The 22,228-nt window shown below is 35.3% G+C and overlaps 3 protein-coding genes across 3 annotated transcripts; 2 read left to right on the top strand and 1 right to left on the bottom strand.

Moving 5' to 3' along the window:
* The first annotated feature begins 3,060 nt into the window (after positions 1–3,060).
* LOC106624545 (uncharacterized) lies at positions 3,061–4,176 on the top strand. Its single transcript, XM_014244285.3, has 2 exons — positions 3,061–3,187; positions 3,258–4,176. The coding sequence occupies exons 1-2, from the start codon at positions 3,182–3,184 to the stop codon at positions 4,074–4,076; spliced, it is 825 nt and encodes a 274-aa protein (XP_014099760.2). The 5' UTR covers positions 3,061–3,181; the 3' UTR covers positions 4,077–4,176.
* A 2,778-nt stretch (positions 4,177–6,954) lies between these two features.
* On the bottom strand, positions 6,955–8,023 carry LOC106624544 (uncharacterized). Its single transcript, XM_014244284.3, has one exon. The coding sequence runs from the start codon at positions 7,869–7,871 to the stop codon at positions 7,107–7,109; it is 765 nt and encodes a 254-aa protein (XP_014099759.3). The 5' UTR covers positions 7,872–8,023; the 3' UTR covers positions 6,955–7,106.
* Positions 8,024–20,796: 12,773 nt separating this feature from the next.
* On the top strand, positions 20,797–21,384 carry LOC106624543 (uncharacterized). Its single transcript, XM_014244283.3, has one exon. It carries the CDS (start codon positions 20,797–20,799, stop codon positions 21,382–21,384), a length of 588 nt encoding a protein of 195 aa, XP_014099758.3.
* Positions 21,385–22,228: the final 844 nt, after the last annotated feature.

Genomic DNA, 22,228 nt, shown 5'->3' on the forward strand with positions numbered 1-22,228 from the left:
TTGAATGTATGCGATGTATGTGGTAAAGGTACCGCTAGTGTGTATTTATGTATTTATATAACAGAAATAAAATGAAGAATGTGAAACCAAATATTGCAACATCGCATGTCAAGTTTATATTACCACATCATCAATTTTCGGCACCCCACAACTGTGCTTTCGGCAGCTGCTTTTTTGCTTTGCACTCTCGCAATGTATTGCAGAGAGTATTATAGTTTTGTTCACCTCACGGTTGTAAACGAGATTGGTATTGGGTTATGGTCATTAGGATGATGAGGCGAATCGATATCCGGAACATTGCATTTCATCACTTCATACTATACAGTGATAATGAGAGGAATCTGATAATAACCACGCCCCCAACTCTAATTGAATCTAACTTTTTCAATACCAGAAAGGTTAAAGGTAAAAGCAGGATTTATACGATAAATTTCGATCAGGTTATAATGCTGATCCAGTGGATTTGAACGTTCATTGTATGCATATTAAAAACGGGCGTAATCACTACCAATATAAGCCATATGGGATGAATTGCTGATAAGTGGCAACTTTGATCCAAAATGGTCGGACTTCATGCTATAACTTCATCTATATTTCATATTTCGAATCCCCGTCTTAATCTATTAAGAGTGTCTAATATTTGGCTGCGTCCTTATGTAGCCTCTCCTTACTTCTTTGGTAACTTTTGCCAGGCCGACGCATAATAGTGGGCTAAAAACTCACGCTATGTAGCCGTGATGAAGATGATGGGACCGTTTTGTAGTAAACCCCCGAAATGTGAATAAATAGTAAGCAAACCAAAACAGGAAAAAAACACTAAATTAAAAAAATAAAATAACATCAATAAATAACAATGATTTTGCTTATGAAGTCAAAAAAAACGCAAAACAGAAAGCGTATGTAGACACCACCGACCACTACTTTAATAATTATGATGTTTAATTTAATATTCATGATTTGACTTTTTTTGCCGCTGAGATATATATTTTTTCTATACTCGTATTATTTAGGAAAATTATGTAATTATGTAATAACCGGTTAGATAAATAGGAGCTGATTGCTTATTGTATTTACTTTTACTACTATTGTAATAAAATTAGAGCATAAATGATTTGAATTTTTTAGGGCTGCTACCTGTTTGAAGATTTTATTTAATACAATTTAATAAACAGGAAAATATCGCAAAGTGTAGTAGTTTTAGAAAGTTTAAGCTTAGATTATTTTTTGAGCAGGGTTGCCAGTTGTTTGAAGTTTTTAGTTCCATTAAGCAATCATTACAATATGAGCATCAAAGCAGAAGAGGATAAAGGAAGGTCACAGTAAAAAATACTATTAATAAGGATTGCCAGCTGTTTGAAAAATAAATTTACTAGGTCTATGAGTAGCGGTAGGTATTTTTAGCTCTTTTTTATTACAATTTTTAGTTATATGTGTATACTTACAATAGACCGCTCACAATATTTTAAATCAAATAAAACTTTAATTGCTCATAACAAGCTTTAGTGGTAATTAGTATTTAACTACAATAGTAAAACCTTTTTTTTTTCTAAGCAAAGTTCTTAAGTAATGTAGTCTTTAAAAACTTGTAAATTTATATATAATTATAAAGTATAATCAGTCAAACTTGCATTAACGAGTCGTCGCAGACAGCTTTGCTTAATTAAATCATTGCACATTTAGCTCCAGCTACAATGATGAGTGATAAGTTTTAATTACTTCAAGTAGATTTAGTAAGAAAGAAAGAAAAAAATGTAGTTTCGGCTATACCGAAGCTATAATACCCATCATAGGTGCATTTCTTATAACATAAAAGGGTATAAAAAGATCTTTATATTGATTTTGAATAGTCGGTTTGTATGACAGCTATATGTTATAGTCGTCCAATCTGAAAAATTTATACGGAGATTGTGGCATTACCTTGGAAAATAATTCATGCCAAATTTCGTGAAGATATTTTGTCAAACAAAAAAGTTTTCCATACAAGGACTTTATTTGGATTGTTCAGTTTGTAGGGCAGCTATATGCTATAGTGGTGCGGTGGTGCAAACAAATAAGCAGCTTCTTGGAGAGAAAAGTGGCGGTTCATTTTAGATATGACTCATAAAATTACCCTATTTTTATAAATACAAAAATAGTATTTTGCTTATATTATTTTTTTTAATATTGTCTTATTTTATTTATTATTCTTAACTATCAATCATTACTAAACGAATAATTGCTGGCTTTTGATGAAATCGAAATGAACACTTGTTCAATTAAGTGAAGTGATTTGCGCATAATGATAGGATTTTCCGTCTAGCTAAATACTAAATAGGCAAAGAAATGAACCCTGTAGGAAAGTTCGAAATAATCAAGCGATTTTATATTTGTCTAAATCGTGGCAGGACAATATATAGTATACAATATTACGGTTTTAATCGATATAACTGAAGCTCTATATATAGGTTTCCAAACAAGTGGCAACCATTCTCATAAATATCTCCGAGGTTTTCGATGTCGTTATAGCAAGATGAAACGTTATATGTTATAATATGAAATTACTATATTAAACCAGAATCAATTTAGCACTAGTATTAGTTTTCCTACAGGGCATGTATAAATATTTAGAAATATATAAGAATGTAACAAACTGGTATTGAAGTATTGACGAACGCTAGCGGCAAAGGATGATCCGCGTTCATTATGTCAGCAGAAGTTCAGTAACGATCGATGATCGATTGATTTGTTCACGATAAGTGGAGGCAAATTAACGCCAATGTGGCGTACGGGCGTACTATGATATGAACAATACTGATAATTTAGCCAAGCAAGAAGTGTACCGCGAAATTGAGTAAGAGAAGAAAACAAAAGACCTTGTCTAAAAATAAATACCGAACAAGGCACTCGAGCATTTGGAATAAGGAAATCGAGAATTGCAAGAATACGTTTATGTCTTACTTTTGGACATGTTTACTTGTACTGATAGCTTTTTGTTTTCGTTATGCTTTCCTTTCTTTGGTAATATTCTGCAATTAATTTTTTAGCCTGAGCTTTGCCAATATTTTTTTCCTCCCAGTTTGTAGAACATCATTAGTTCGTTAGTGGAGGAGGTTTCCTCTATAAAAATCAATGGCATTCTGCGTTTTGGCAACAATTACACAATCGAGTTCTAACAGTGAAGTCTCCGTGAAGCAATAGTACAATGAAAGTGAGTACTGAACAAACTAAGGTCTAGATTCGCTGGATACAAGGACTAACATTTTTTTCTTCGACTGCAGGTTTTCGTCTGCATTTTAGCCTCTTTGGTGGTAGTCAGCGCAGGAGGTGGTTATCTGCCACGAGGCGGCGGCGGCGGTGGTGGCTTTAGCGGTGGTAGCTTTGGCGGCCAGGGTAGCTTTGCAAGCGCTTCCAGTCATGCCAGCTCTGGTGCGTTTGCACATTCGTCAGGTGGTGGTTTTGGTGGCGGAGCCGTGCGCTATACCGGCGGCTTTGGCAAAGGAGGTGGACGTGGCGGTAGCGGCTGGAAAAATGCTGGTAGTGCCTTAGGCGGTGCTAACGTTTATGGTGGCGGCGCATCTTTGGGTGGAGCTGGTGGTTACGGGGTCCGCAGTGGTTTCGGCGGTGTACATGGTAGTGGTAGAAATAGTGGTTTGTATGGCGGCGGTACCTCCAGTGTTTCCTTCCATACCGGAAATTCTTTGGGTAGCGGTGGTGCGGGTTCATATGGTGGCGGTGTTGGTCGCGGCAGTGGTTTAGGAGGTGGAGCATATGGACCTAGTTTTGGCAGTGCTGGACTCGGTAGTGGTTATGGTAGCGGTGTCTCTTTATATGGTGCCTCTTCATATGGTCGCAGCGCTGCTGGCAGCTCTCACGCTGATTGGGGTATACCAGCTAACTTTGACTACAACGTTAATCACGGCTCATACGGTGCTGGTAATGGTGGCGCTGGTTCAGGTGCATATGGTGGTGGTGCTTATAGTGGCGGCGCTGGATTAGGTGGTTTTGGCGGCGCCGGCGGTAAATCAGGTTACGGTTATTCTGCTGGTAGTAGCGCTTCAGCTGGCTCAGCCAGTTCAGCTGGTTGGTGGAAGAATTAGTGCGATGCCCTGACTGTGATATATCAGAAAAGCTTTTAGTAAACACTGTAATTCAGAAAGCCAAGAATAAATATTTGCAATAATGTTTCGTTTACCGAAAGGCTAAAGCGTTTTTAATTCATGCTTTGAGATTTCCACTAAGAGTTTTGTGAAACCAAAGTTATTTAAGTAAGCGTTATATTCAGTTAGTAGTAGTTGTACTACTACTGGAGATATTTCATAGTCTACATGGAGCTGGAAGGTTGCGAAGTTAAAAGTTTTGCGTTGGGTAGGAAACTTGAGAATCGAAAAGCTCAACAGCCATGGAGTAGTGAAACCCGACTTACTTCATACTTACACACATTATTTAAGTAAAGTTGGAATACGAGGGTAACCGTATTCACTTGAACTTAAGCAAAACTTGAAGGCTATTCATAACAGTTTCAGAGGATCTTCAATCCGCATGAATAAAGGCGAATATTTAAAAATCGTGTGCAACATAGAGTGGGAACACGCAGGAGATTGCGGAACAGTTAAAAAATAGTACCTTTCTAGTTGAAGTTTATCAAAAAGCTTGTTAGAATATGATCGACTAAAACTTGAAATTTATTGTTTAGTTCTATCCGACTATTTTCTTTTCCGTGTTTCACCGAGTATTTTAGAAAGATCGGAAATGAAAACTGTCTATAATTCAAGTCCATCTATCAACATTGAGCAGATATTTTTTTGTTTCAGGGAGCAAGTAGTGTCCCTAGAGCTGCAAGAAATAATACAGCGTGAATTTGGAGATGATACCCGACTCCAAATTCGCTTTATTCTGGTATATTTCTTATTATTAAATTCGATTTGAAATTTAGACATATTTTCAGGGTCACTACCAATAAGCTGTTTTTTTAGAAGACCGGAGATGGCTTTTGAAAAAATCTAAACATAAATAACGTTCTATTGGACAAGTCTTCACCGAATTTTAATCTTTGAGTTTGGCAGCACAAAGTTGAACAAAACGATCGATTTTTTTTTGAAAAAGCTTAAAAAAAAACTTTTTGCTCACAAAAGTTGACGCTAGATGCCTCTGCTAGTGCTTTAAAGCTCAGTTCTTCCATTTTATTCGCTCGCAATTGGTCTAAAGCAACTTTACTTTAAGCCATATATGATTTTATACCAAAACCTTCAGAGTTTGCATGTATGTATGCCGTAGTAACTGTTTTTGGTTTCATTCAACATCAACTTAAAGACGGGTTTCGCTTTCATGCAGTCATGGACGCAACTTTTCCATATGCAATGATGCTTTTGTAGGGTCAGTGAAGTTCAATGCCGTCGAGTGAAGACGAAAGTTGAATTTGTAAGTATTACAACAATGTGCAGCCGAGACCGTGAGTAATGTCAATACGATTAGCGAGTGACACATGTTCGTTGTGTAGGGCATGGCTATAAATATGTGTGAATAGTGTGTGGTGCAGCGCGTCGTATGCAATGCAGTTGCCCATGCGCAAAACGTTTAACCACGCATTATTTTGCATTATTGTAAGTGGATTTTGTTTGCGTTTTTTAAACAACTTTCGAAAATCGTTATTTTGCTCGACTTTATTTGGAATACTCAAGATATGCGCATGGCATTATCTAGTGAACGAACTCTCAAGTAAAGTAAATAATTTTTAAAAATATTTCCCATAATTTAAAGGTTTTTGCAGAACTATACCTATTGCTCCCTTAACTATTATTATTATTAGGAAAATTCACTATAGTAGATTTATATTTTTACAAATTTAAGACTTTAAGTCCTGAATTCAAATTTGCCTTCTGTTGCTCTCTCTCTTCTTTCTGTGGCAGTATATGTTTATATATATTCCTTATGAGACACCCTGTGCTAAATTTAATTAAATTTAAATTTGATTGAAAATTATTTTTTTTTTTCGATATTTGGTCAATATAAAAAGAAAAAATAAATCTTTTAACTAAAAAAAAAATACCGTGAGTTTGCGACATAAGAAAATTTTTTTTGTACAAGATAAAAATAAAAAACCGAAAAATTTGGTTGTTTGACTTTTTTTCATATAAATTTTGAGGTTCTTTTCTGAGAGATATTTTCATATAACCTTTAAAAATTCAACCACGGCCCTCCCCTACCTTGTCTCAGACCGCCCGTAAAATATTTTTCCTTTACTGTTATTCGATCTTTCGTTTTCTATAGGCTTCAACTTAATATGAATACATTTCTTTTTTTTTATAATTTTCAAAGACTTCTGTAGTGGTTTATGAGCTCTACATCAGGCGAAGCAACCATTCAGAAGTGGTGTTCTAATTTGAGTACAGAAACCTCAAAATAATTTTGGATGACTGTAAAATTAAATTGATTGAGTTCAAAATCGACCAAAACCAACAGCGAATTGTTGAATCTGAACATTTTTGGAGTTTTTAAATTGTAATAAAGCTGAGTTCGACGATCGCATGAAAAATGACTTCAATACTTTAATCTCCAGTTGATAGTCATCCGAGTTGAATCTATAGAATAAGAAAGCTATAATAATCAGCTGACAGACTTATTGTCGTGTATATTTTTGAAAAGATACAAACTATCAACAGTGACTATTCAAAAGTATTATTGGAACATTTAAAGGAAGAAATCGAGGAAAGATTATGGCAAAATCTCTTTCGTCGGGCTTCGAATTACTTCCGTATCCATCAGATTCGAGGCATCGGCGGTAACCATTACATGAACCAAAAATGTTGAGACTTAGAGAAAATACCAGACTAATGCCTGATAATATATACCTAAAACTCAAACACATGTCACTTATTTCAATTAACACACCGTTGTGGACATTTGGCTCCATCACAAATTAAGACAAAACATTTGAGACCGATTTTGTTATGCCTTGCAAATTGAGGAATCACTTACTTTCTAAATAAAAACTGCTTTATTTCTCTAAAATATGTCACATATCACTTAAAAACAATCTTTATCTTTATTAACAAGTATATTCGTTTAATTAAATTCGTAAATGTTTAGATCTAGGCTTTCAATTTCAACACTTAACTACTGGCGACTCTTCACTTTCCCCATGAGCTAGAGTGAGCACTTGCGGAGGACTGTGCGCTGGAATAAGCACCGTTACCACCATAACCACCATAGCCACCGGGGCTACCGCCACCACCTCCACCACATGTATTGCAACTACCGCCACCGCCACCACCACCTGGATGACCGCCATAGCCTCCACCACCACTTGGATAACCGCCATTGCCACCATATCCACCACTACCACCGAAACCGCCGCTGTTGGCGGAGCTGAAGCTACTCGCACTGCTGGAAGCATAAGAGCCGCCGAAACCGCCACCGCCACCGCCGCCGCCGCCACCATAGCTAGGCGCGAAGCCACCACCTCCATAGTTGGGTTTAAAACCGCCGCCGCCGCCGCAGCCACCAGGACCACAACCGCTACCACCCCCACCGCTGCCGCCATAGCTTGGAGCGAAGCCACCACCGCCGCCGCATCCACCAGAGCCGCAGCCGCTACCACCACCGCCAAAACCACCACCACCTCCGCCATATCCGCCACCTCCATAACCACCGCTGCTATACGAAGGCACTTGCTTCACGGCGTACACTTGAATGCTGGGGGTGCCATAGCCACCGTGACCACCACCGCCACCACCAAATCCACCTCCTCCGTAACCACCACCGCCACAGCCACCGCCGCAGCCTCCGCCACCTCCACCGAAAAGCAAAGAGTTCTTAAACTCTTTCAGTTTATGTAAGGTGGGCGTGGCATGGCAGATGCCCAGCAATAATATGCAAATCACTAACCGCTTCATAGCGTGCAGTCGTCAATCCAACGAACGAACGGGCGTCCTTTAACTCGAGTGAAAATTCCTAATTCCGCGAAATCCGTCGAAATTCTATTCCGTCGGTCGCCTTTACTTAACGCTTGTCAATTTTTTTAACGACTGATTTGTCTGGATGTGAGTTCCAGCGCATTTATACTTAATCATTTGGGAATTTTATTCTAAACATGTGTGAGCCGCCAAGTACACGCTCGATTCGCTATACTCAATTTTGTCAGCTCTGGGAGTAAGGGTATGGCGGTGGTGGAAAAGCCGTCAGAATCGTGAGCTTCTGATTTCAATTCAAAATCAAAACAAAAATATAAATCTAAAAAAGAATACTAAAAAGTAAAGTGCGGGTGCCGACACTGTCGTCGGCGTCTCGTACACCGTCAGCGCTCAGCTCACACCGTCATACCGCTCAAACGGAGTATAGTATGAAACGCTGAAGCTTCTCATCACCTGCACTTCTGTCCACCATGCCTGTGTCGTCTTTGCTGATCTATCGTTCAGTGACGTGGAACGAATTAATGAGTGGTATATCCAAACGAGTGCTGGAGGTGAGCTACCCACAAATCGAAGATCAGATAAGAACCCAGATGATTTGAGACAATTTTACTGCTGAGAAATGAATATTGCACTGGCATATTTTTGGAATTAGTAATAGACTACTAATAATATGTGACACGCACCTAAGACTTGTAGAAATTCCGTTTCATAAGTTTTTGAATTAAAATCAATTAATTCATTATATTAGAGCTCCGTGAATAAGTAAGTTGATATTTGATCATGTTACACTCTACATAGGCCAGAGATTATTGCAAACCATAAAAAGAAAATGAAGACCGTCTTATTTATAACGTCTTAAGTCAAAGGTTAATGGTTGTCAGATATGTCAAAGTTTAAATATCAAATCTGAAAAAAAATTCTGAGAACAAAATGAAACTAGTTAATACCAAGTCTTGGTTATTACAAAAACTCCTAAAGCCTGACTTAATCTCTTATGTATCGACAAAACAACTTCAAACCATTGACTTCGATTCGAACTAGTTCACCTGGATGGCCAAAGGTATGAGATCTCAGAGATTTCAACTTTATTATCTCGAAAGCAGCAGAGGTCAAGAAAGCGGTCTTGAGATAATGCGACCTCATCTTCTTCCAATCAACCTTGTAAAAAGGGCAGCTATTATGTATTTTATTAATGTAATATACTTCGTTTAAAATCTAATTGTTTTCAAATACTGACTGTAGCGTATACCTCGTCAACTCTGTGATCTACGATATTTGTGAGTATCCCACTATTTAAATTATAGTCAAACAATCACAAGTACTAACAATTAATTGACAGGTGGCTCACTTGTTTAGCACTCAATTGCGCTGGAGCCATTACTAACACTCATAAAATAATTTCTCCTTGCATGTTGTCGACTGGGGAAATCCGTTAAAAACGTCGTGGCGTCATCGCAGCAGATATTCTCATCGGCAGGCTACTGGACTTATAAAGGCCCAACAGGGAAGGGCAATCATAAAGTACTTAAAGTATAAACGTTTTCATTAAAGCTGTTTGTGCGACCCATTTAACGTAATTTAACTTAACATAAGGTTCCCGCAAACTGTAATTTTCGATTCAGAGTTGCCACTTCTCTAAAATTTATTTAACTACTGAGAAACAAAATATGTTAAATATTGGAAAATATTATAATAAAAATTTTTAAATTAGCTGAAATTTCTGTATAAAAAATAATTTTAAGGTTTAAGGTTGCCATACTTCTAAAAAGCTTACTCACAGAAATAATTAGTCAAATTAAAAGAGAAAGATAAGTTATTAAAATATTAAAGATTTTAATGATGAATCAATTAAAAATCTTTTTTTTTGTGGCATTGCCATATGACGATTTTTTAATTTTTAATAAATAATTGGGGTAGGCAAATAAATTTTAACACATTGAATGGATTCCTTCAGAGAGCTAAAACATTATGAAGTTGCTACATTTCCTACTGGGGTCAATTAATTGAGAATCTTTGGTAAATGTGTGTGCGTGTGTGTGTTTGACAAATAGTTGCAATAATATTTGTTTATATTACTATTCACTGCGCTAAATAACTGATATTCTGAAATGTTGACCAATCGATGCGGTCATTGGCGTTGGTATCCGTTTTGTGGTTAAGGCAAAGATAATTTGAGCGGGTTTTCTTCAAATAATTGAGCATTTATTTCAGTCTATAATTTATTACATGTCAAAGTGTAATGAAAATTGATGACAAAATTGCAGAGTTTATGGCTATTAATAGTTTAAAGGCGGTTGATATGTCTGTTAAATATCTTAATAACGGTTAATTGTAGCTGTTTATGCTACAAACTAGAAATTAAGACATTAATCTGCATAAAACTCTGTCATAATTTACTCTCTACTATTTTTGATCGTCAACTTTGATAAGTTGTCATTTTGATTACTTTGCAGTCTTTAGTTAGTTGCTTTAAGCTACTTCGTGGGGATTCCCTTGTTCCCGGTTGTACCTAACAGCAAGTATATACACATATATGCTTCTGTATGTTTTAGTAATTGAATTAGTGCCTTTCTAAATAGAAATACAAGTAATTATATTCAAAATTGTGTAATTTTTTGTACTCTCTTGCTTATAATAGAAACTATAACTACGTAAGATCGCTTTCAAATTGTTCGGAAATAACAGAGATTCACATTTTCCAATTTAATGACTGAGCAAATTTTTGTTATTACCTAAAACAATAAGTGGGGATGTGCAGAGTTGCATTTGTGTGTGTGTATGTGTATGCGTTCAAATGTACTTTTAGTATTTATTTAATTATATATTTTATTTAATGACTTAACACTTTTGTTATTCTAATTTTAGTATGAGCAACCTAATAATAAATAATATGTACGAATATATATTTATTTTGTTTTTACATTGTAGCATATTATATAATTAATACCGTATATTAGATGCTAATTATAAGCAGCGTTGTTGTTTGTTAGGTAATCGGTATTTTTGCTATTGTTTCTTAACAATACAAATTGATTTTTATATCCATTTTTACCCGGAAATGGACGAAGGAAACTAAAATACTAAAATACTTCTTTATTTGTCAGTAAACTGACGTTATTTTAAGTCCCATTAGATTAGTTTACTTCCCAATAGCTTAATCAAGCACCAATAAAAATATCTAAATAAAATTTAGTATAACTAATTCCTCATATATACTGGGCCTATTACTATATTCGTGCGCTTTTTTTTTTTAGTTTGAACTTTTCTTCAAAAATTGAACGTTTTTTTAAGATAAAGATGGCAAATATTATTATTCAAAGTATTGCTACAAGTATAACATTTTTCTATATTTCTGGCAATTTTTGGATTCTATCCCAAAAGAATTACGCCAGCTTGGCGGCCAAGAATGAATCAAACGAATTTGATGGTAGTCAGAAGGCGCAAGGTCTGGGCTATAAGATGAGCGATGAGTCTAGTCGCGAATCCCGGTTGTTTTTCGGAAATCGCTCGCTTCAATTTGATGAGATGTTTTGGTAGCGTTCCCCATTAATGGTTTCACTTGGTTCTAGAAGCTCATAATATAGCACGCCCTTCTGATCCCACCAAATACAGAGCAATGCCATGGCGTCATGGATTTTCGGCTTTGCCGCTGATTTGGCTGGTTGGCCAGGGTTTCATATATGACTTCTGAATTTAGTTTTATCGTAATGGATCCATTTCTCATCATCAATCACATTCCGATGAAAAACGTGATCTTTTTAAAGCCTTCAATCACCATTTTCGACATGCAAACTTGTCTCTCAACGTTTCATATGGCAACCGATTTCCTTGATTTTAAAGTTCTCCCAGTGCTTTGAAACAATTTAAAATGGCTGCCGAAAATTTCGCGAGATCTTATTGTGTTTGGCAGCAATCGTCATCGAGTAATGCTTCTAGTTCCTCAGCTTCAAAATTTATTGCCGCTCAGAACCTTCTTCATCTTCGAAGCCAAAATCACCACTTTGAAATCGTGCAATCCACTTTTGGCACATTCACTCAGCTAGACCATGTTCACCATAAACTTCCTGCTGGGCTTTTCTATGTTAAAATAATGAAGAAGTACTCCCCGCAAAAACACTTATTGATTAACAAAGTTCATATAGAATAACGTTACGCCATCTATTGGCAAAACGCACGAATCACGAATATAGTTATAGACTAACTAATAATATATATGGCAATTCTCGTTTAAAAATATTCGAAATTGGAGCATAACTTTTCAAACTGATCGGTCATAAGCAGAAGAACCCACACCACCTGAGCGGGACTTCTAAAAAAATTCATCAGTCGAACGGAGGCGCCACTCCATTTCACGAACAGGAACTGAGAAGTTTAGTCAAAGGTCTACCAAACGGGTACTAAAACTACATATGGAACCGTGACAACCGTGTTAAAATAACGTAAGCAGACTTCCGAAGAGACTAGATTTTTTGAATTAAAAAAAAAAAAACAACAGGACAGATTTATAATAAACTGAAATTTCCGAATAAACGCATTTCTTAAGGGGGTATTCTGGCTTAGAAGCCCGAATTTTAGGCTCTTTTTCGGACCCGATAAAAAAAACAAGAAATATTTTTACCATCGATTTTTTTTTAGCAGTTATTTATTAATGTTAAAAGAGTACAGAAAAAATTGAAATCATAAAAAAAAATATATAAAAAGTTTAATTGTTTTGGCAACGCTACCGAACTTACATTCGTATGATATTGCTTTTAATAGATTTTCAAATTCTCAACTACCAAATGTTTACCTCATGCTGTGATTCATCCAAATCTCCATTTAATATTCTCCCCAAAAGCCGCTAAATCTCTTACCAAACACTCGCGTAGGGTGCAGTTGCCTCCATTGGTTGTCGTTCCCACCAGTTAGTGGAGATTGTTTAAGTTTTTAAAATATTGCTGCTCATTTCGTATTCGGTAAGCGTGTGTGATTTGTACGCGCCAAAAGCAAATCGGACACACCCGATACACTGATTGTCTAATACTGCGACTCTATGTACATATGTAAATACAGGCATCATAAACTCGTTTATCTGCTGACAATACTTCGCTGGATGTCATCGAAAATCTTGGCCAACCACGTTTCTAAAAAAAATTTACACCGAAATATGATGGACGAGGATGTGACGCTGGCTGCAAACTCAAAAGTCTAATTGTGCAATTGATATATAGCAATGTTTGCACGTATGTATAGTGAGGATCGAAATAATAGCAGTGCAGCAAGTATGAGTATTGCATGAACGGTTCGAAAGTGTGAAATAATCACGAATCTTGACATTGTCATTGATTTTGAAAAGAGTGAAATATATATTTAGTGTTGAAATATTCATCTTATATCATAATAAGTTTAGACGACATGCTGGTTATTGGTAAAAGTCTTGTTATTTATAGGAGGTTCAAGAGAGTTCTTAAGTGCTCTTTATTAAGTAGAAGGGCTTCTGACTGGTAAGTCTGCGGTTGAGAGTCAATTAAAAAAAATATTGCTTAGCCCTACTGTCGTAGTTGTCAGGAAGATGGTAAGATATCTCTTAAAAGTGAATTGTTGACTGTACCGTTTCTTTGAGATAGAGTTTGGATACCCTGATTTGTGTTTTTTCAACCATATAACCGAATTATCCGGTATTGGAATCAGTCACCTTTACAAATTAGCAATGAGTTTAAGACGTTTCACAAACAAATATTGAAAATGGTTAATTTAAAAATTTTTGTTATTATTTTATATGTGTGTATGTATTATAGCATATGTATGTATACTCCATAAAGCTTAAGTGAATTACAGCCGTATATACATACTCATATATGAACATGCAAATCGCGTGCCGCTAATTATTTTGGTTTTTTCTTCAAAATTTTAACGCTTTCCGCTTTAGCGCTATCCGTCATGTAAGTTTAGAACTTTTGCTTTGAAAGTTTTTTTCAGTTTTTGTTTTTGTTTATCATAAATTAACTTATTATTAATGCGCTGGTAAATATGTTGAGAAATTCCCAACTGTTGCCCATTAAACACCGCCTTCTGTGCGGCACACACGAACACACACATACACTAAGCCATAAATATGCATGTTTTTTGTTGTTGTCATTTGTTTTTATTACAAACTAGATCTGTTTGGGTTTTTTGAGCAATTTTTGATGACTCCTTCATTTTTCTCATTTGTGGCCAATTATTATTATATTATTATTTCGCGCACGTATTTAGTTGTCAAATTTAATGCCGGCGTTTATTTCGTCTCAATTTGTTTGTGTTTTGCTAATTGGTTATGGCTTTTTAACTAGATTTTGTAAATAGTGAATATTAGCGTGTCTTTTTCCGGAGCCATTTACGGAAGTTGTAGAAATTCCAAGCGATTTGCGTGAGGCTTCCTGGGTGGGAACATATTAAGTAATTTTTATTTATATATAGCCAAACATATGTACGAGTACACATGTGTGTTTGTGGGTATACTTGTCAGCGCGGGTTATAAGTACGTTTAAGCTATTAATATAATTAATATTAAGCTTCGTTTTGGCTACAAGGAAGCTTAATAAAAGGTGATGACTAAATGCAATGCAGTGAACATTGTTGCCATCTCAATATATTTTGCTTCCTTGCAATATATTTTTATTAATTTTTTTAAGTTGGAATAAAAATCTCCAATCGAGAAAACATTTTAAATCCTAGTTTCGTTCAAGAATGTCCTCTTGCATAATTATTTTTAATTTTCAGAAATCTGGCTACTGCCAACCGAAAAAATCTAGCGCTATGATTTCCAAAGGCCATTAGAGATGAGGAACATATAACAGGGGGATTTTAAAAATATTGTGTGTGCTGCTGGGATATTGTGCCTATAGGTAGTATGACGAGTTTTGTTCTTTCAAATCATTGCGAGCTTGAGACTTCAAAAAGAAATAACTTAGTACTTCGAAAAAGTTTATGGATTCTGTTGTTTTTAGAACACAAATTAGGAAATATATGAATACTTAAAATTGTTTGTTTCAGTTAAATATATAGAAATTTATTGAGGCTTACACTGCGATTTAAGGCCAACTGTGCCCTCCTTCTGTCACAACGAATCACATAGGCCCAGCATACTGATTAATTCCGTTACAGTGCTGGATGCTATTGAGGTGATGTATTACCTATTCGGATATATAAATATAAGGATCTTGACCCTGCCTCTTCAGACTGTTGTGCAGTCTTGAATCAGGTGCTCGGGAGTTTCCGGCTCCTTACAAGAACTTGATTCCATCGTTCAGTTTGTATGGCAGTTCTATGCTATAGTGGTTTGACAGCGGCCGTTCCGACAAATGGGCAGCTTCTTAGTGAGAAAAGGACAGGTGCAAAATTTCGTTCAGGGTATAACAAGTATGATGTCAGAAAACATAGATTTTGTAATTTTATTTGGTTTAACAAATTTTTCTTTATTTTATTTGATGTAAAATAATCAAAATATCTAGAAAACAATCAATATACTGTTAAATATATAGAACAATTGTTGTTTTTTGCTTATGTACTTAGCATAAGACAAAAAAAAAAGATTCCCAAACCATAAATTATTATTATAGAAAACTTTAACGATTTTAGTCGATACATTTGTTAAACATATATCGAATTTTTGCTAAGTCAACAATTATTACAATAAGTCTATATTAAAGCCATAATTTAAAAATTTTCTACAATTAACTTTAATTATAAACAACTGAAATTCCTTCAGTAGCTTAATAATTAAGGAAAAGTATAACTATATGAATTTTAAATTAATTTTAATTATTAAAAGCTTAATAATTAAGGAAAAGTATAACTATATGAATTTTAAATTGGAGAGAATAAATGCCTGCTGATAAATATGAAAAAACTAGGAATGAAATTCATAGTTAAGCAATTAAAAATCAGATCAGATTAAGTGATGCTTTTCAAGTTGTCTAAATTTATGGTAGGATTTACCAGCATTACCAAGATTTTATAGTATAACATAGCTTCGGCGAATTTTGTCTTATTTTTAATTATTTTTTTCTGAATTTCTAGTTGGATTTAATCTCGTACTGATATATAAATTCAATACTACTCTCTAGATAACATTAAAGTCACATAACACCATTTAACTTTTGAGTACATCCAGTCTTTTTATCTTTAATATTCAGACAGCTAATGGCTTGCCACCCAACCCTGCTACATGTATCTGCTAACTTTTTTTTGCTGTCTTCATATATTTAACAAATCAGCTATGTATCACAACACCAGATTAGTAAATTAAACCGTTTCAGTTTCGACTAAAAAGCCTGGAATCTGTAGTTAATTCGAAGTTTATGTGTATTTTTCCAATAACATTTTTTTTCTCACATTTTATCGTTATTTGAACTACAATCTGAAACCATTTAAAAGCTGAATTGATTAAAAGTATAATTGTTAGCGATAACTAAACTCTTTACTACCTTAAATTTGTAAAATCAAATATTTATAAAATGTTAATAACTGCCATAAAACTATTTACCAAACTAGTCAGACAAATATAAAAGAGTATTTATACATAAACAAGAATAGTAAGCAATTACTTAATTAAACCGGCTAAGGTATTACGGAAGCGCACGAAAATGCTTTGGCGACACAGAGTCTCTCATTAATTTCCCTTCACATAAATCTACATTTACATTTTCATATATATTTATTTATATATAACTGATGACTGTATATCTGTAGCTAAAACCTTGCAGATGATTGCTGATGATCAATATAGATTCGCTCGGTAGACCGACGGCAGAGTCTACCATGAATGACAAAGTAAATAACGCCTGCGAAAGCTTTGAGCCACGAATAATTAGTATCTACGCTTGAGGCCAAGCTTGTCCGCTAAGGTCAGAGGTTGCAAAGAAAACAAACGGTTTTGATTCAAAAGCTAAGACAAAGAGCAGATGGTCACAAAAAAGTATATGTACGTTTATATTTATAACAAAAAGCCAACATAAGAGAAGTTTAGTCAAAAAGTGCCGACAAACTTCAAATATCAATCAATTAACTGTTGGAATTACGAATTTAGGCCTTTCGACAATGATATGCTAATTATGTGGTGTATGAACATAAAACATACTTGTACAAGTATATCTAAATATACATACATAAGTATAAAGTAGATCTTAGCAAATTTACGGTTTATTTGAAGTCGGAGTTGTCAACAAAATTATGCACTTTGATCGAAAGGCGGCGGATAGCGCACTTTGCAGCGTTTTTGTACAGCTAAAGTGTTTAAAAAAGTATACAGCTTCGTAGTTGCAATTAAAACTTATGAACGGTCTTAATTTTGATTAGAAAATTTTAAAAATTAATAATTTTAACCATATAAAAGTAACGCTAGAGTAACTTATTAACTATTTTGAAGGAAAAAATGCTTTTAAAATATAAAAAAATGAAATTATATAATATAATTTAGGGAAATAAAATCTAAAGATAAAAATAAGAAAATACGTTAACTGCGGCTGCACCGAAGGTATAATAGCCTTTACAGCTGTATTTTATAGGGATCCGATTTGAACAGTTTATCTGAAAATTGTAGCCTTGCCTTAGACAATAATTTACGCCAAATTTCTCCAAGATACATTGTCAAATAAAAAAGTTTTCCATACAAGAACTCGACTTGAATCGGTCAATTTTAATGGCAGTTGTCAAGTATCGGCGATTCCGACAAATGAAAATGAAGTGTGTGAAAACTCAGATCGATATCTAAAAAATTGAGGGACTATGTAATTTGCGTTATACCGACAGACAAACAGACAGACAGAAAGACGGATATGGCTAAATCGACTCAGTTCGTCATGCTGATCAGTTATATATTAACATTATGGTCTTCGACTTTTTTTCTAGATATTACAAACTTCGTTGCAAACTTAATATGCCTTGTGCAGGGTATAACCATTATAGCTAAATAAATTTTTATTGAAAAAGAATATTTATGAAGAAATTATTTGAAAGATAAGAATATGTATTATCAAAACCTTTTTATACTTTTTACATTATTTAATTGTGAAACTACAGTAGTAATTTTTGAATGTAAGTAATCATTAAATTTTTTAAAATTATTTTGAAGGATATATCTCTGTTAGTATGACAATATTTTTTGTAGGCTTTTCACAACAACAATTTCGTAAATTTGCAAATTATGTACGTTTCGTCTAAAGCTGGACCAAAATTGTTAATTGATTGCATTTCGACTTTGTCTAAAACTCCTTTGATATACATTTAAGAAAACGCCAAAATGTAGGCAATGTTTTCCACTTTTATTTATTATTGCTATCTGAAATTTGTGTTGCCTACATTTAGGGTGATTTTGGTGTAAATTTTTACCAACGCAAAAATAAAAGGGGAATAAATTACAGTTAAGAAAACTACTAATAGTAAATTTTAATACTTATAGGCAACACTTTTAATTAGTATTATTATTTTTTTTGTTTTTTGCATTACTTTTTGATACACTGTACCTCAGCATAATAATTACCAATAAAAATATGAAAATTACTGCTTTGCAATGCACATAATAAAATTGTTTCAGATCAAAGTTGCCAAACTTATTATTTATGAACAGTTGTTTTGGAACACATCTGCTGTCGCGAAACCGGTAAGAAGATTGTGTTATAAAAGACAATATAAAATTTAGTGACACACATTATTCGCATTTAAATTCATTCATAAATTGCATAGGCTCATCACTTTGATAATGTTGCCGTTATTGTTGTATCTTTTTTGTTATGTTGCAGTTTTTGCACGCGCTTCTTCACTGCCAATTTAGCAGCACGTTTTCTGTATTTGCAGAAGGCAAATACCCAGAAAAAGATCGAAAACCTTAACGTTTCGGTACTCATTTACGTTTAACGGTCAATGTGTCGGGTTAACCGGTTTTGGCTTAACTCAGCGCTTTATTAACTTAAAGACACACAGTGTTTTGATAATCCGGAAATGTGTAACTTTGTTTGGTGTTTACTTGACCTTGAGTAAATGATGGCATATGTTTGTTTATTTACAGGTAGTTTCTGTTGAAGATTTATAAATTGTAGATACTCGCATGTGCCTAATTTAAAATTTCAACTAAACGTTGTTGGATGCTACTTTTTGTAATAATATCAACAAGAGAGTTCGGTTCGATTTCGAGTCAAAAAAAAAATGAAGTTGAAGTGACAGGTTTCAAATCAAACTATTGTATAATTTTAATAACAATTAAAGCTCAGATGATACTTCATTGATGTAAATTATTTCACCCGCTATCATTCTGATTCTGAATCTACTTGTAATTCTCTATCTCTTGGAAGGAAGAGATAAGTTACAATAAAAATAACAAATTCAGAAGCTCTGTTTTTAGTAATTTCACAAAAACATATACCATATTTGATGAAATTTGAAGAAAAAATCAAAATTTTTAGGTATAATCTTTATAATGCCTTCAAAGTAGGCTCCTGAGCCAATATGAACATGACAAAGCTTAATCCAATTTTCCATACACTTGTTATATGCCATTGGCGGTGTCGGCTCAATTTCAGAGCGCCATTTGCTAGGCTACGTTATAGACGTTATATTCATAAACCCGTGTTTCGTCACCAGTAATGATGGGATTAATGAAAGTAGGGTAGCATATTCAAGTTTTTTGATACGATTCTAACCTTGACGCGCTTTATACCTAAAACTTTAACCAATTTGTGTTGAGTCGATCCATAAAGGATATTGAGATCCTTTGCTATCTCTCTGCTGCTATTACGACGATTCTCAAATAATGCTTATTTAGCTTTTTCGATATTATTTTGATTTAGCTCCACAGAGGTAGATGGACGACTCGCACGAGGTGATTTTTTGATGATTTCACTACCTTCACTCGTGATTTCGTTTGACCAACAAAAATTTCAAGCAAATTGAATGCATGAAGAAGCCGTTAGTCCCGCTATTAATCTCTATATGATTGTCAAAATAGAGAAAAAGACCATTAAACAATTACAACCCATTTTTAGTTTAACATATGAGATTTTCAGCTTCCTATTCGACCTAATTCCAATTTTGCTATATTTATATTTATATATTTATGTTTTTGTTTTATATATTTTTTTCAGAATTTTTCATTTTTTTTTCTTTATTTCAAACAAATTCATTTGTGCTAATGACCGCTATTATTTTAAGTACGAAATCCAATCAAGTGTCATTCAGTGTGATAATGACGTGCAAATTTATTGCGAAAACATTTTAATGACAAATAAATACTTTTTTGCAGTCAAATATGTTTTCTTCCAAATGTTTCACCTGTTCGCGTTGTCATTTCAGCATCTAAGATGGCTGATTGTAGTGAATTAAGCGTAAAAACGTGTGCGCTTGGATATTCATTCCAGCTTCTATTCTCAAATTTTTTAATAATTTATTTTTTGTTTTTGTTTATTTACTTATTTAAGCGAATCAAGTTCGATGCCACGATTGCCAAGCGCCAGTGCTGCCAAGTTGCAGCGCGTTTGAAGCATAACCAAACGGGTTACCCGCGCGTCGATTTGCGGTAGCTTCGCGCATGCGCAGCCTCACTGTTCTATTGTTTGACTAACTGAACGATTATTAAATATTTGAACGCACAATTTGTTGTTGCATTGTTTGGTTTTAAATCTCAAATAAAATGCCAAATTAGTATTGCCTTCTCGCACCTGCTAACGCGCAACTGCCGCTCTTATCAGACGCTTGGCTGGCGCGCATAGTTCTATTGGCGCTATTTTAGTCACTTCTTGCTTTGAATATCGATTGAATTTGCATATCTCATAGTTTCTTTTGGTTTCTTTGCCGCCTATAAAGGTTTGCGCGTCAGCACTCGATCCATTAGTCTTGATCTTGATCTTGATCTTGCTTTTTGATATATCGAATTCGGCTTGAGTTGATTGTTGAGATGAAACCGTTCGCTTGTATTGTGGTCATTGCGGCCGCACTTATTGCCTGTGGTCAGGCGCATAGTGTGCAGAAACGTTCTTTGGGCGGTCTACTGGGAGGACTTGGCGGCGGCGGCGGTGGTGGCCAAGGCGGTTGGAGCAGTGGTGGTGGCGGCGGTGGCTGGAGCAGTGGTGGCGGCGGCGGTGGTGCTGGCGGTATTGGCGCCTTGCTTCAGCAGAAACTGGGCGGTTTGCTCGGAGGCGGTGGCGGCGGCGGCGGCGGTAGCCAAGGCGGTTGGAGCAGTGGTGGTGGTGGCGGTGGCTACTCAGGTGGTCATGGTGGCTGGAGTAGCGGCGGCGGTGGCTACTCAGGTGGTCATGGCGGTGGTTACTCTGGCGGTCATGGCGGTGGTTACTCTGGTAGTCATGGCGGCGGCGGCAGTAAGGTCATCATCGTTAAAGTCTTGAACTCTGGCGGCTCAGGTGGCGGTTACGGCGGCGGCCACGGAGGCTGGAGCGGTGGTGGTGGCAGCTATGGCGGCGGTCATGGTGGCTGGAGCGGTGGTGGCGGCGGCCAAGGCGGTTGGGGTGGCAGCGGTGGTTGGTAAATTATCAATCACGCTAAGTCGTTGTAATATCAGCAGACCAACAACAAAGCAGATATTTAATTTAAGCTATTAAAGCAAGCAATATTTCCATAGGCTTAAGCATCTCTTTTAGACATAGGTTCATTAATTTAATGAAATCAAAAAATACAGTGGAATTTGAATAAAATTTCGTTAAAAATGTTAAAAATAACAAACCCGTTAGTTATTTCGCATATGTTGTTGTGATTAGCAAATAGATATTTACAGATTGTCTCTTAATATATTTAAATATCGTGTATAACGGGTTCTTAACTGGCGCGCTTCCTAGCGGCTAATTACAACTCAGATTAGCGATAACCGGTTTGGGGAGAATTTTCGTATGCATTTGCTATTTAATTGATGTGCATAATTTTATTAAGCCATAAAAGAACAAACGGGTGTAGTTTTCAGTCAACTTGTATTATGTTTTGTCGTGAGTATTTTAAGTTCATGTCGAATTAAGTGTTTGAGAATTCGCATGCTAAAATATGCTAGCGACGAGAGACATCGCCCACTGTGCCATAAAGGGGTCATAAACTCTGTATTTTAATGGCTGAAGACTGCTTATACAAACTAACGGATTACAATATTGTAATTCTGAAGACTAAAGCTGGTATGTTTGTAAATAAACCGGTTTCTATTCTATCATCCATTTTGGTAGATTAGTTCTTCCACAGCGGGATCAGAGCATAAAAAAGCACAATCTATATTCTATGCTATTATGGCAATAGTAATTAATGTAATAGACCTTAAGGAATTTAGTTGGTTGAATTTCAAATATCTGCTATGAACCTGATTAATAACTAAAACTATTTTGTATATTCAA

Source organism: Bactrocera oleae, chromosome 5, assembly GCF_042242935.1.
Source record: "Bactrocera oleae isolate idBacOlea1 chromosome 5, idBacOlea1, whole genome shotgun sequence".
NCBI classification, from domain to species: Eukaryota; Metazoa; Arthropoda; class Insecta; order Diptera; family Tephritidae; genus Bactrocera; species Bactrocera oleae.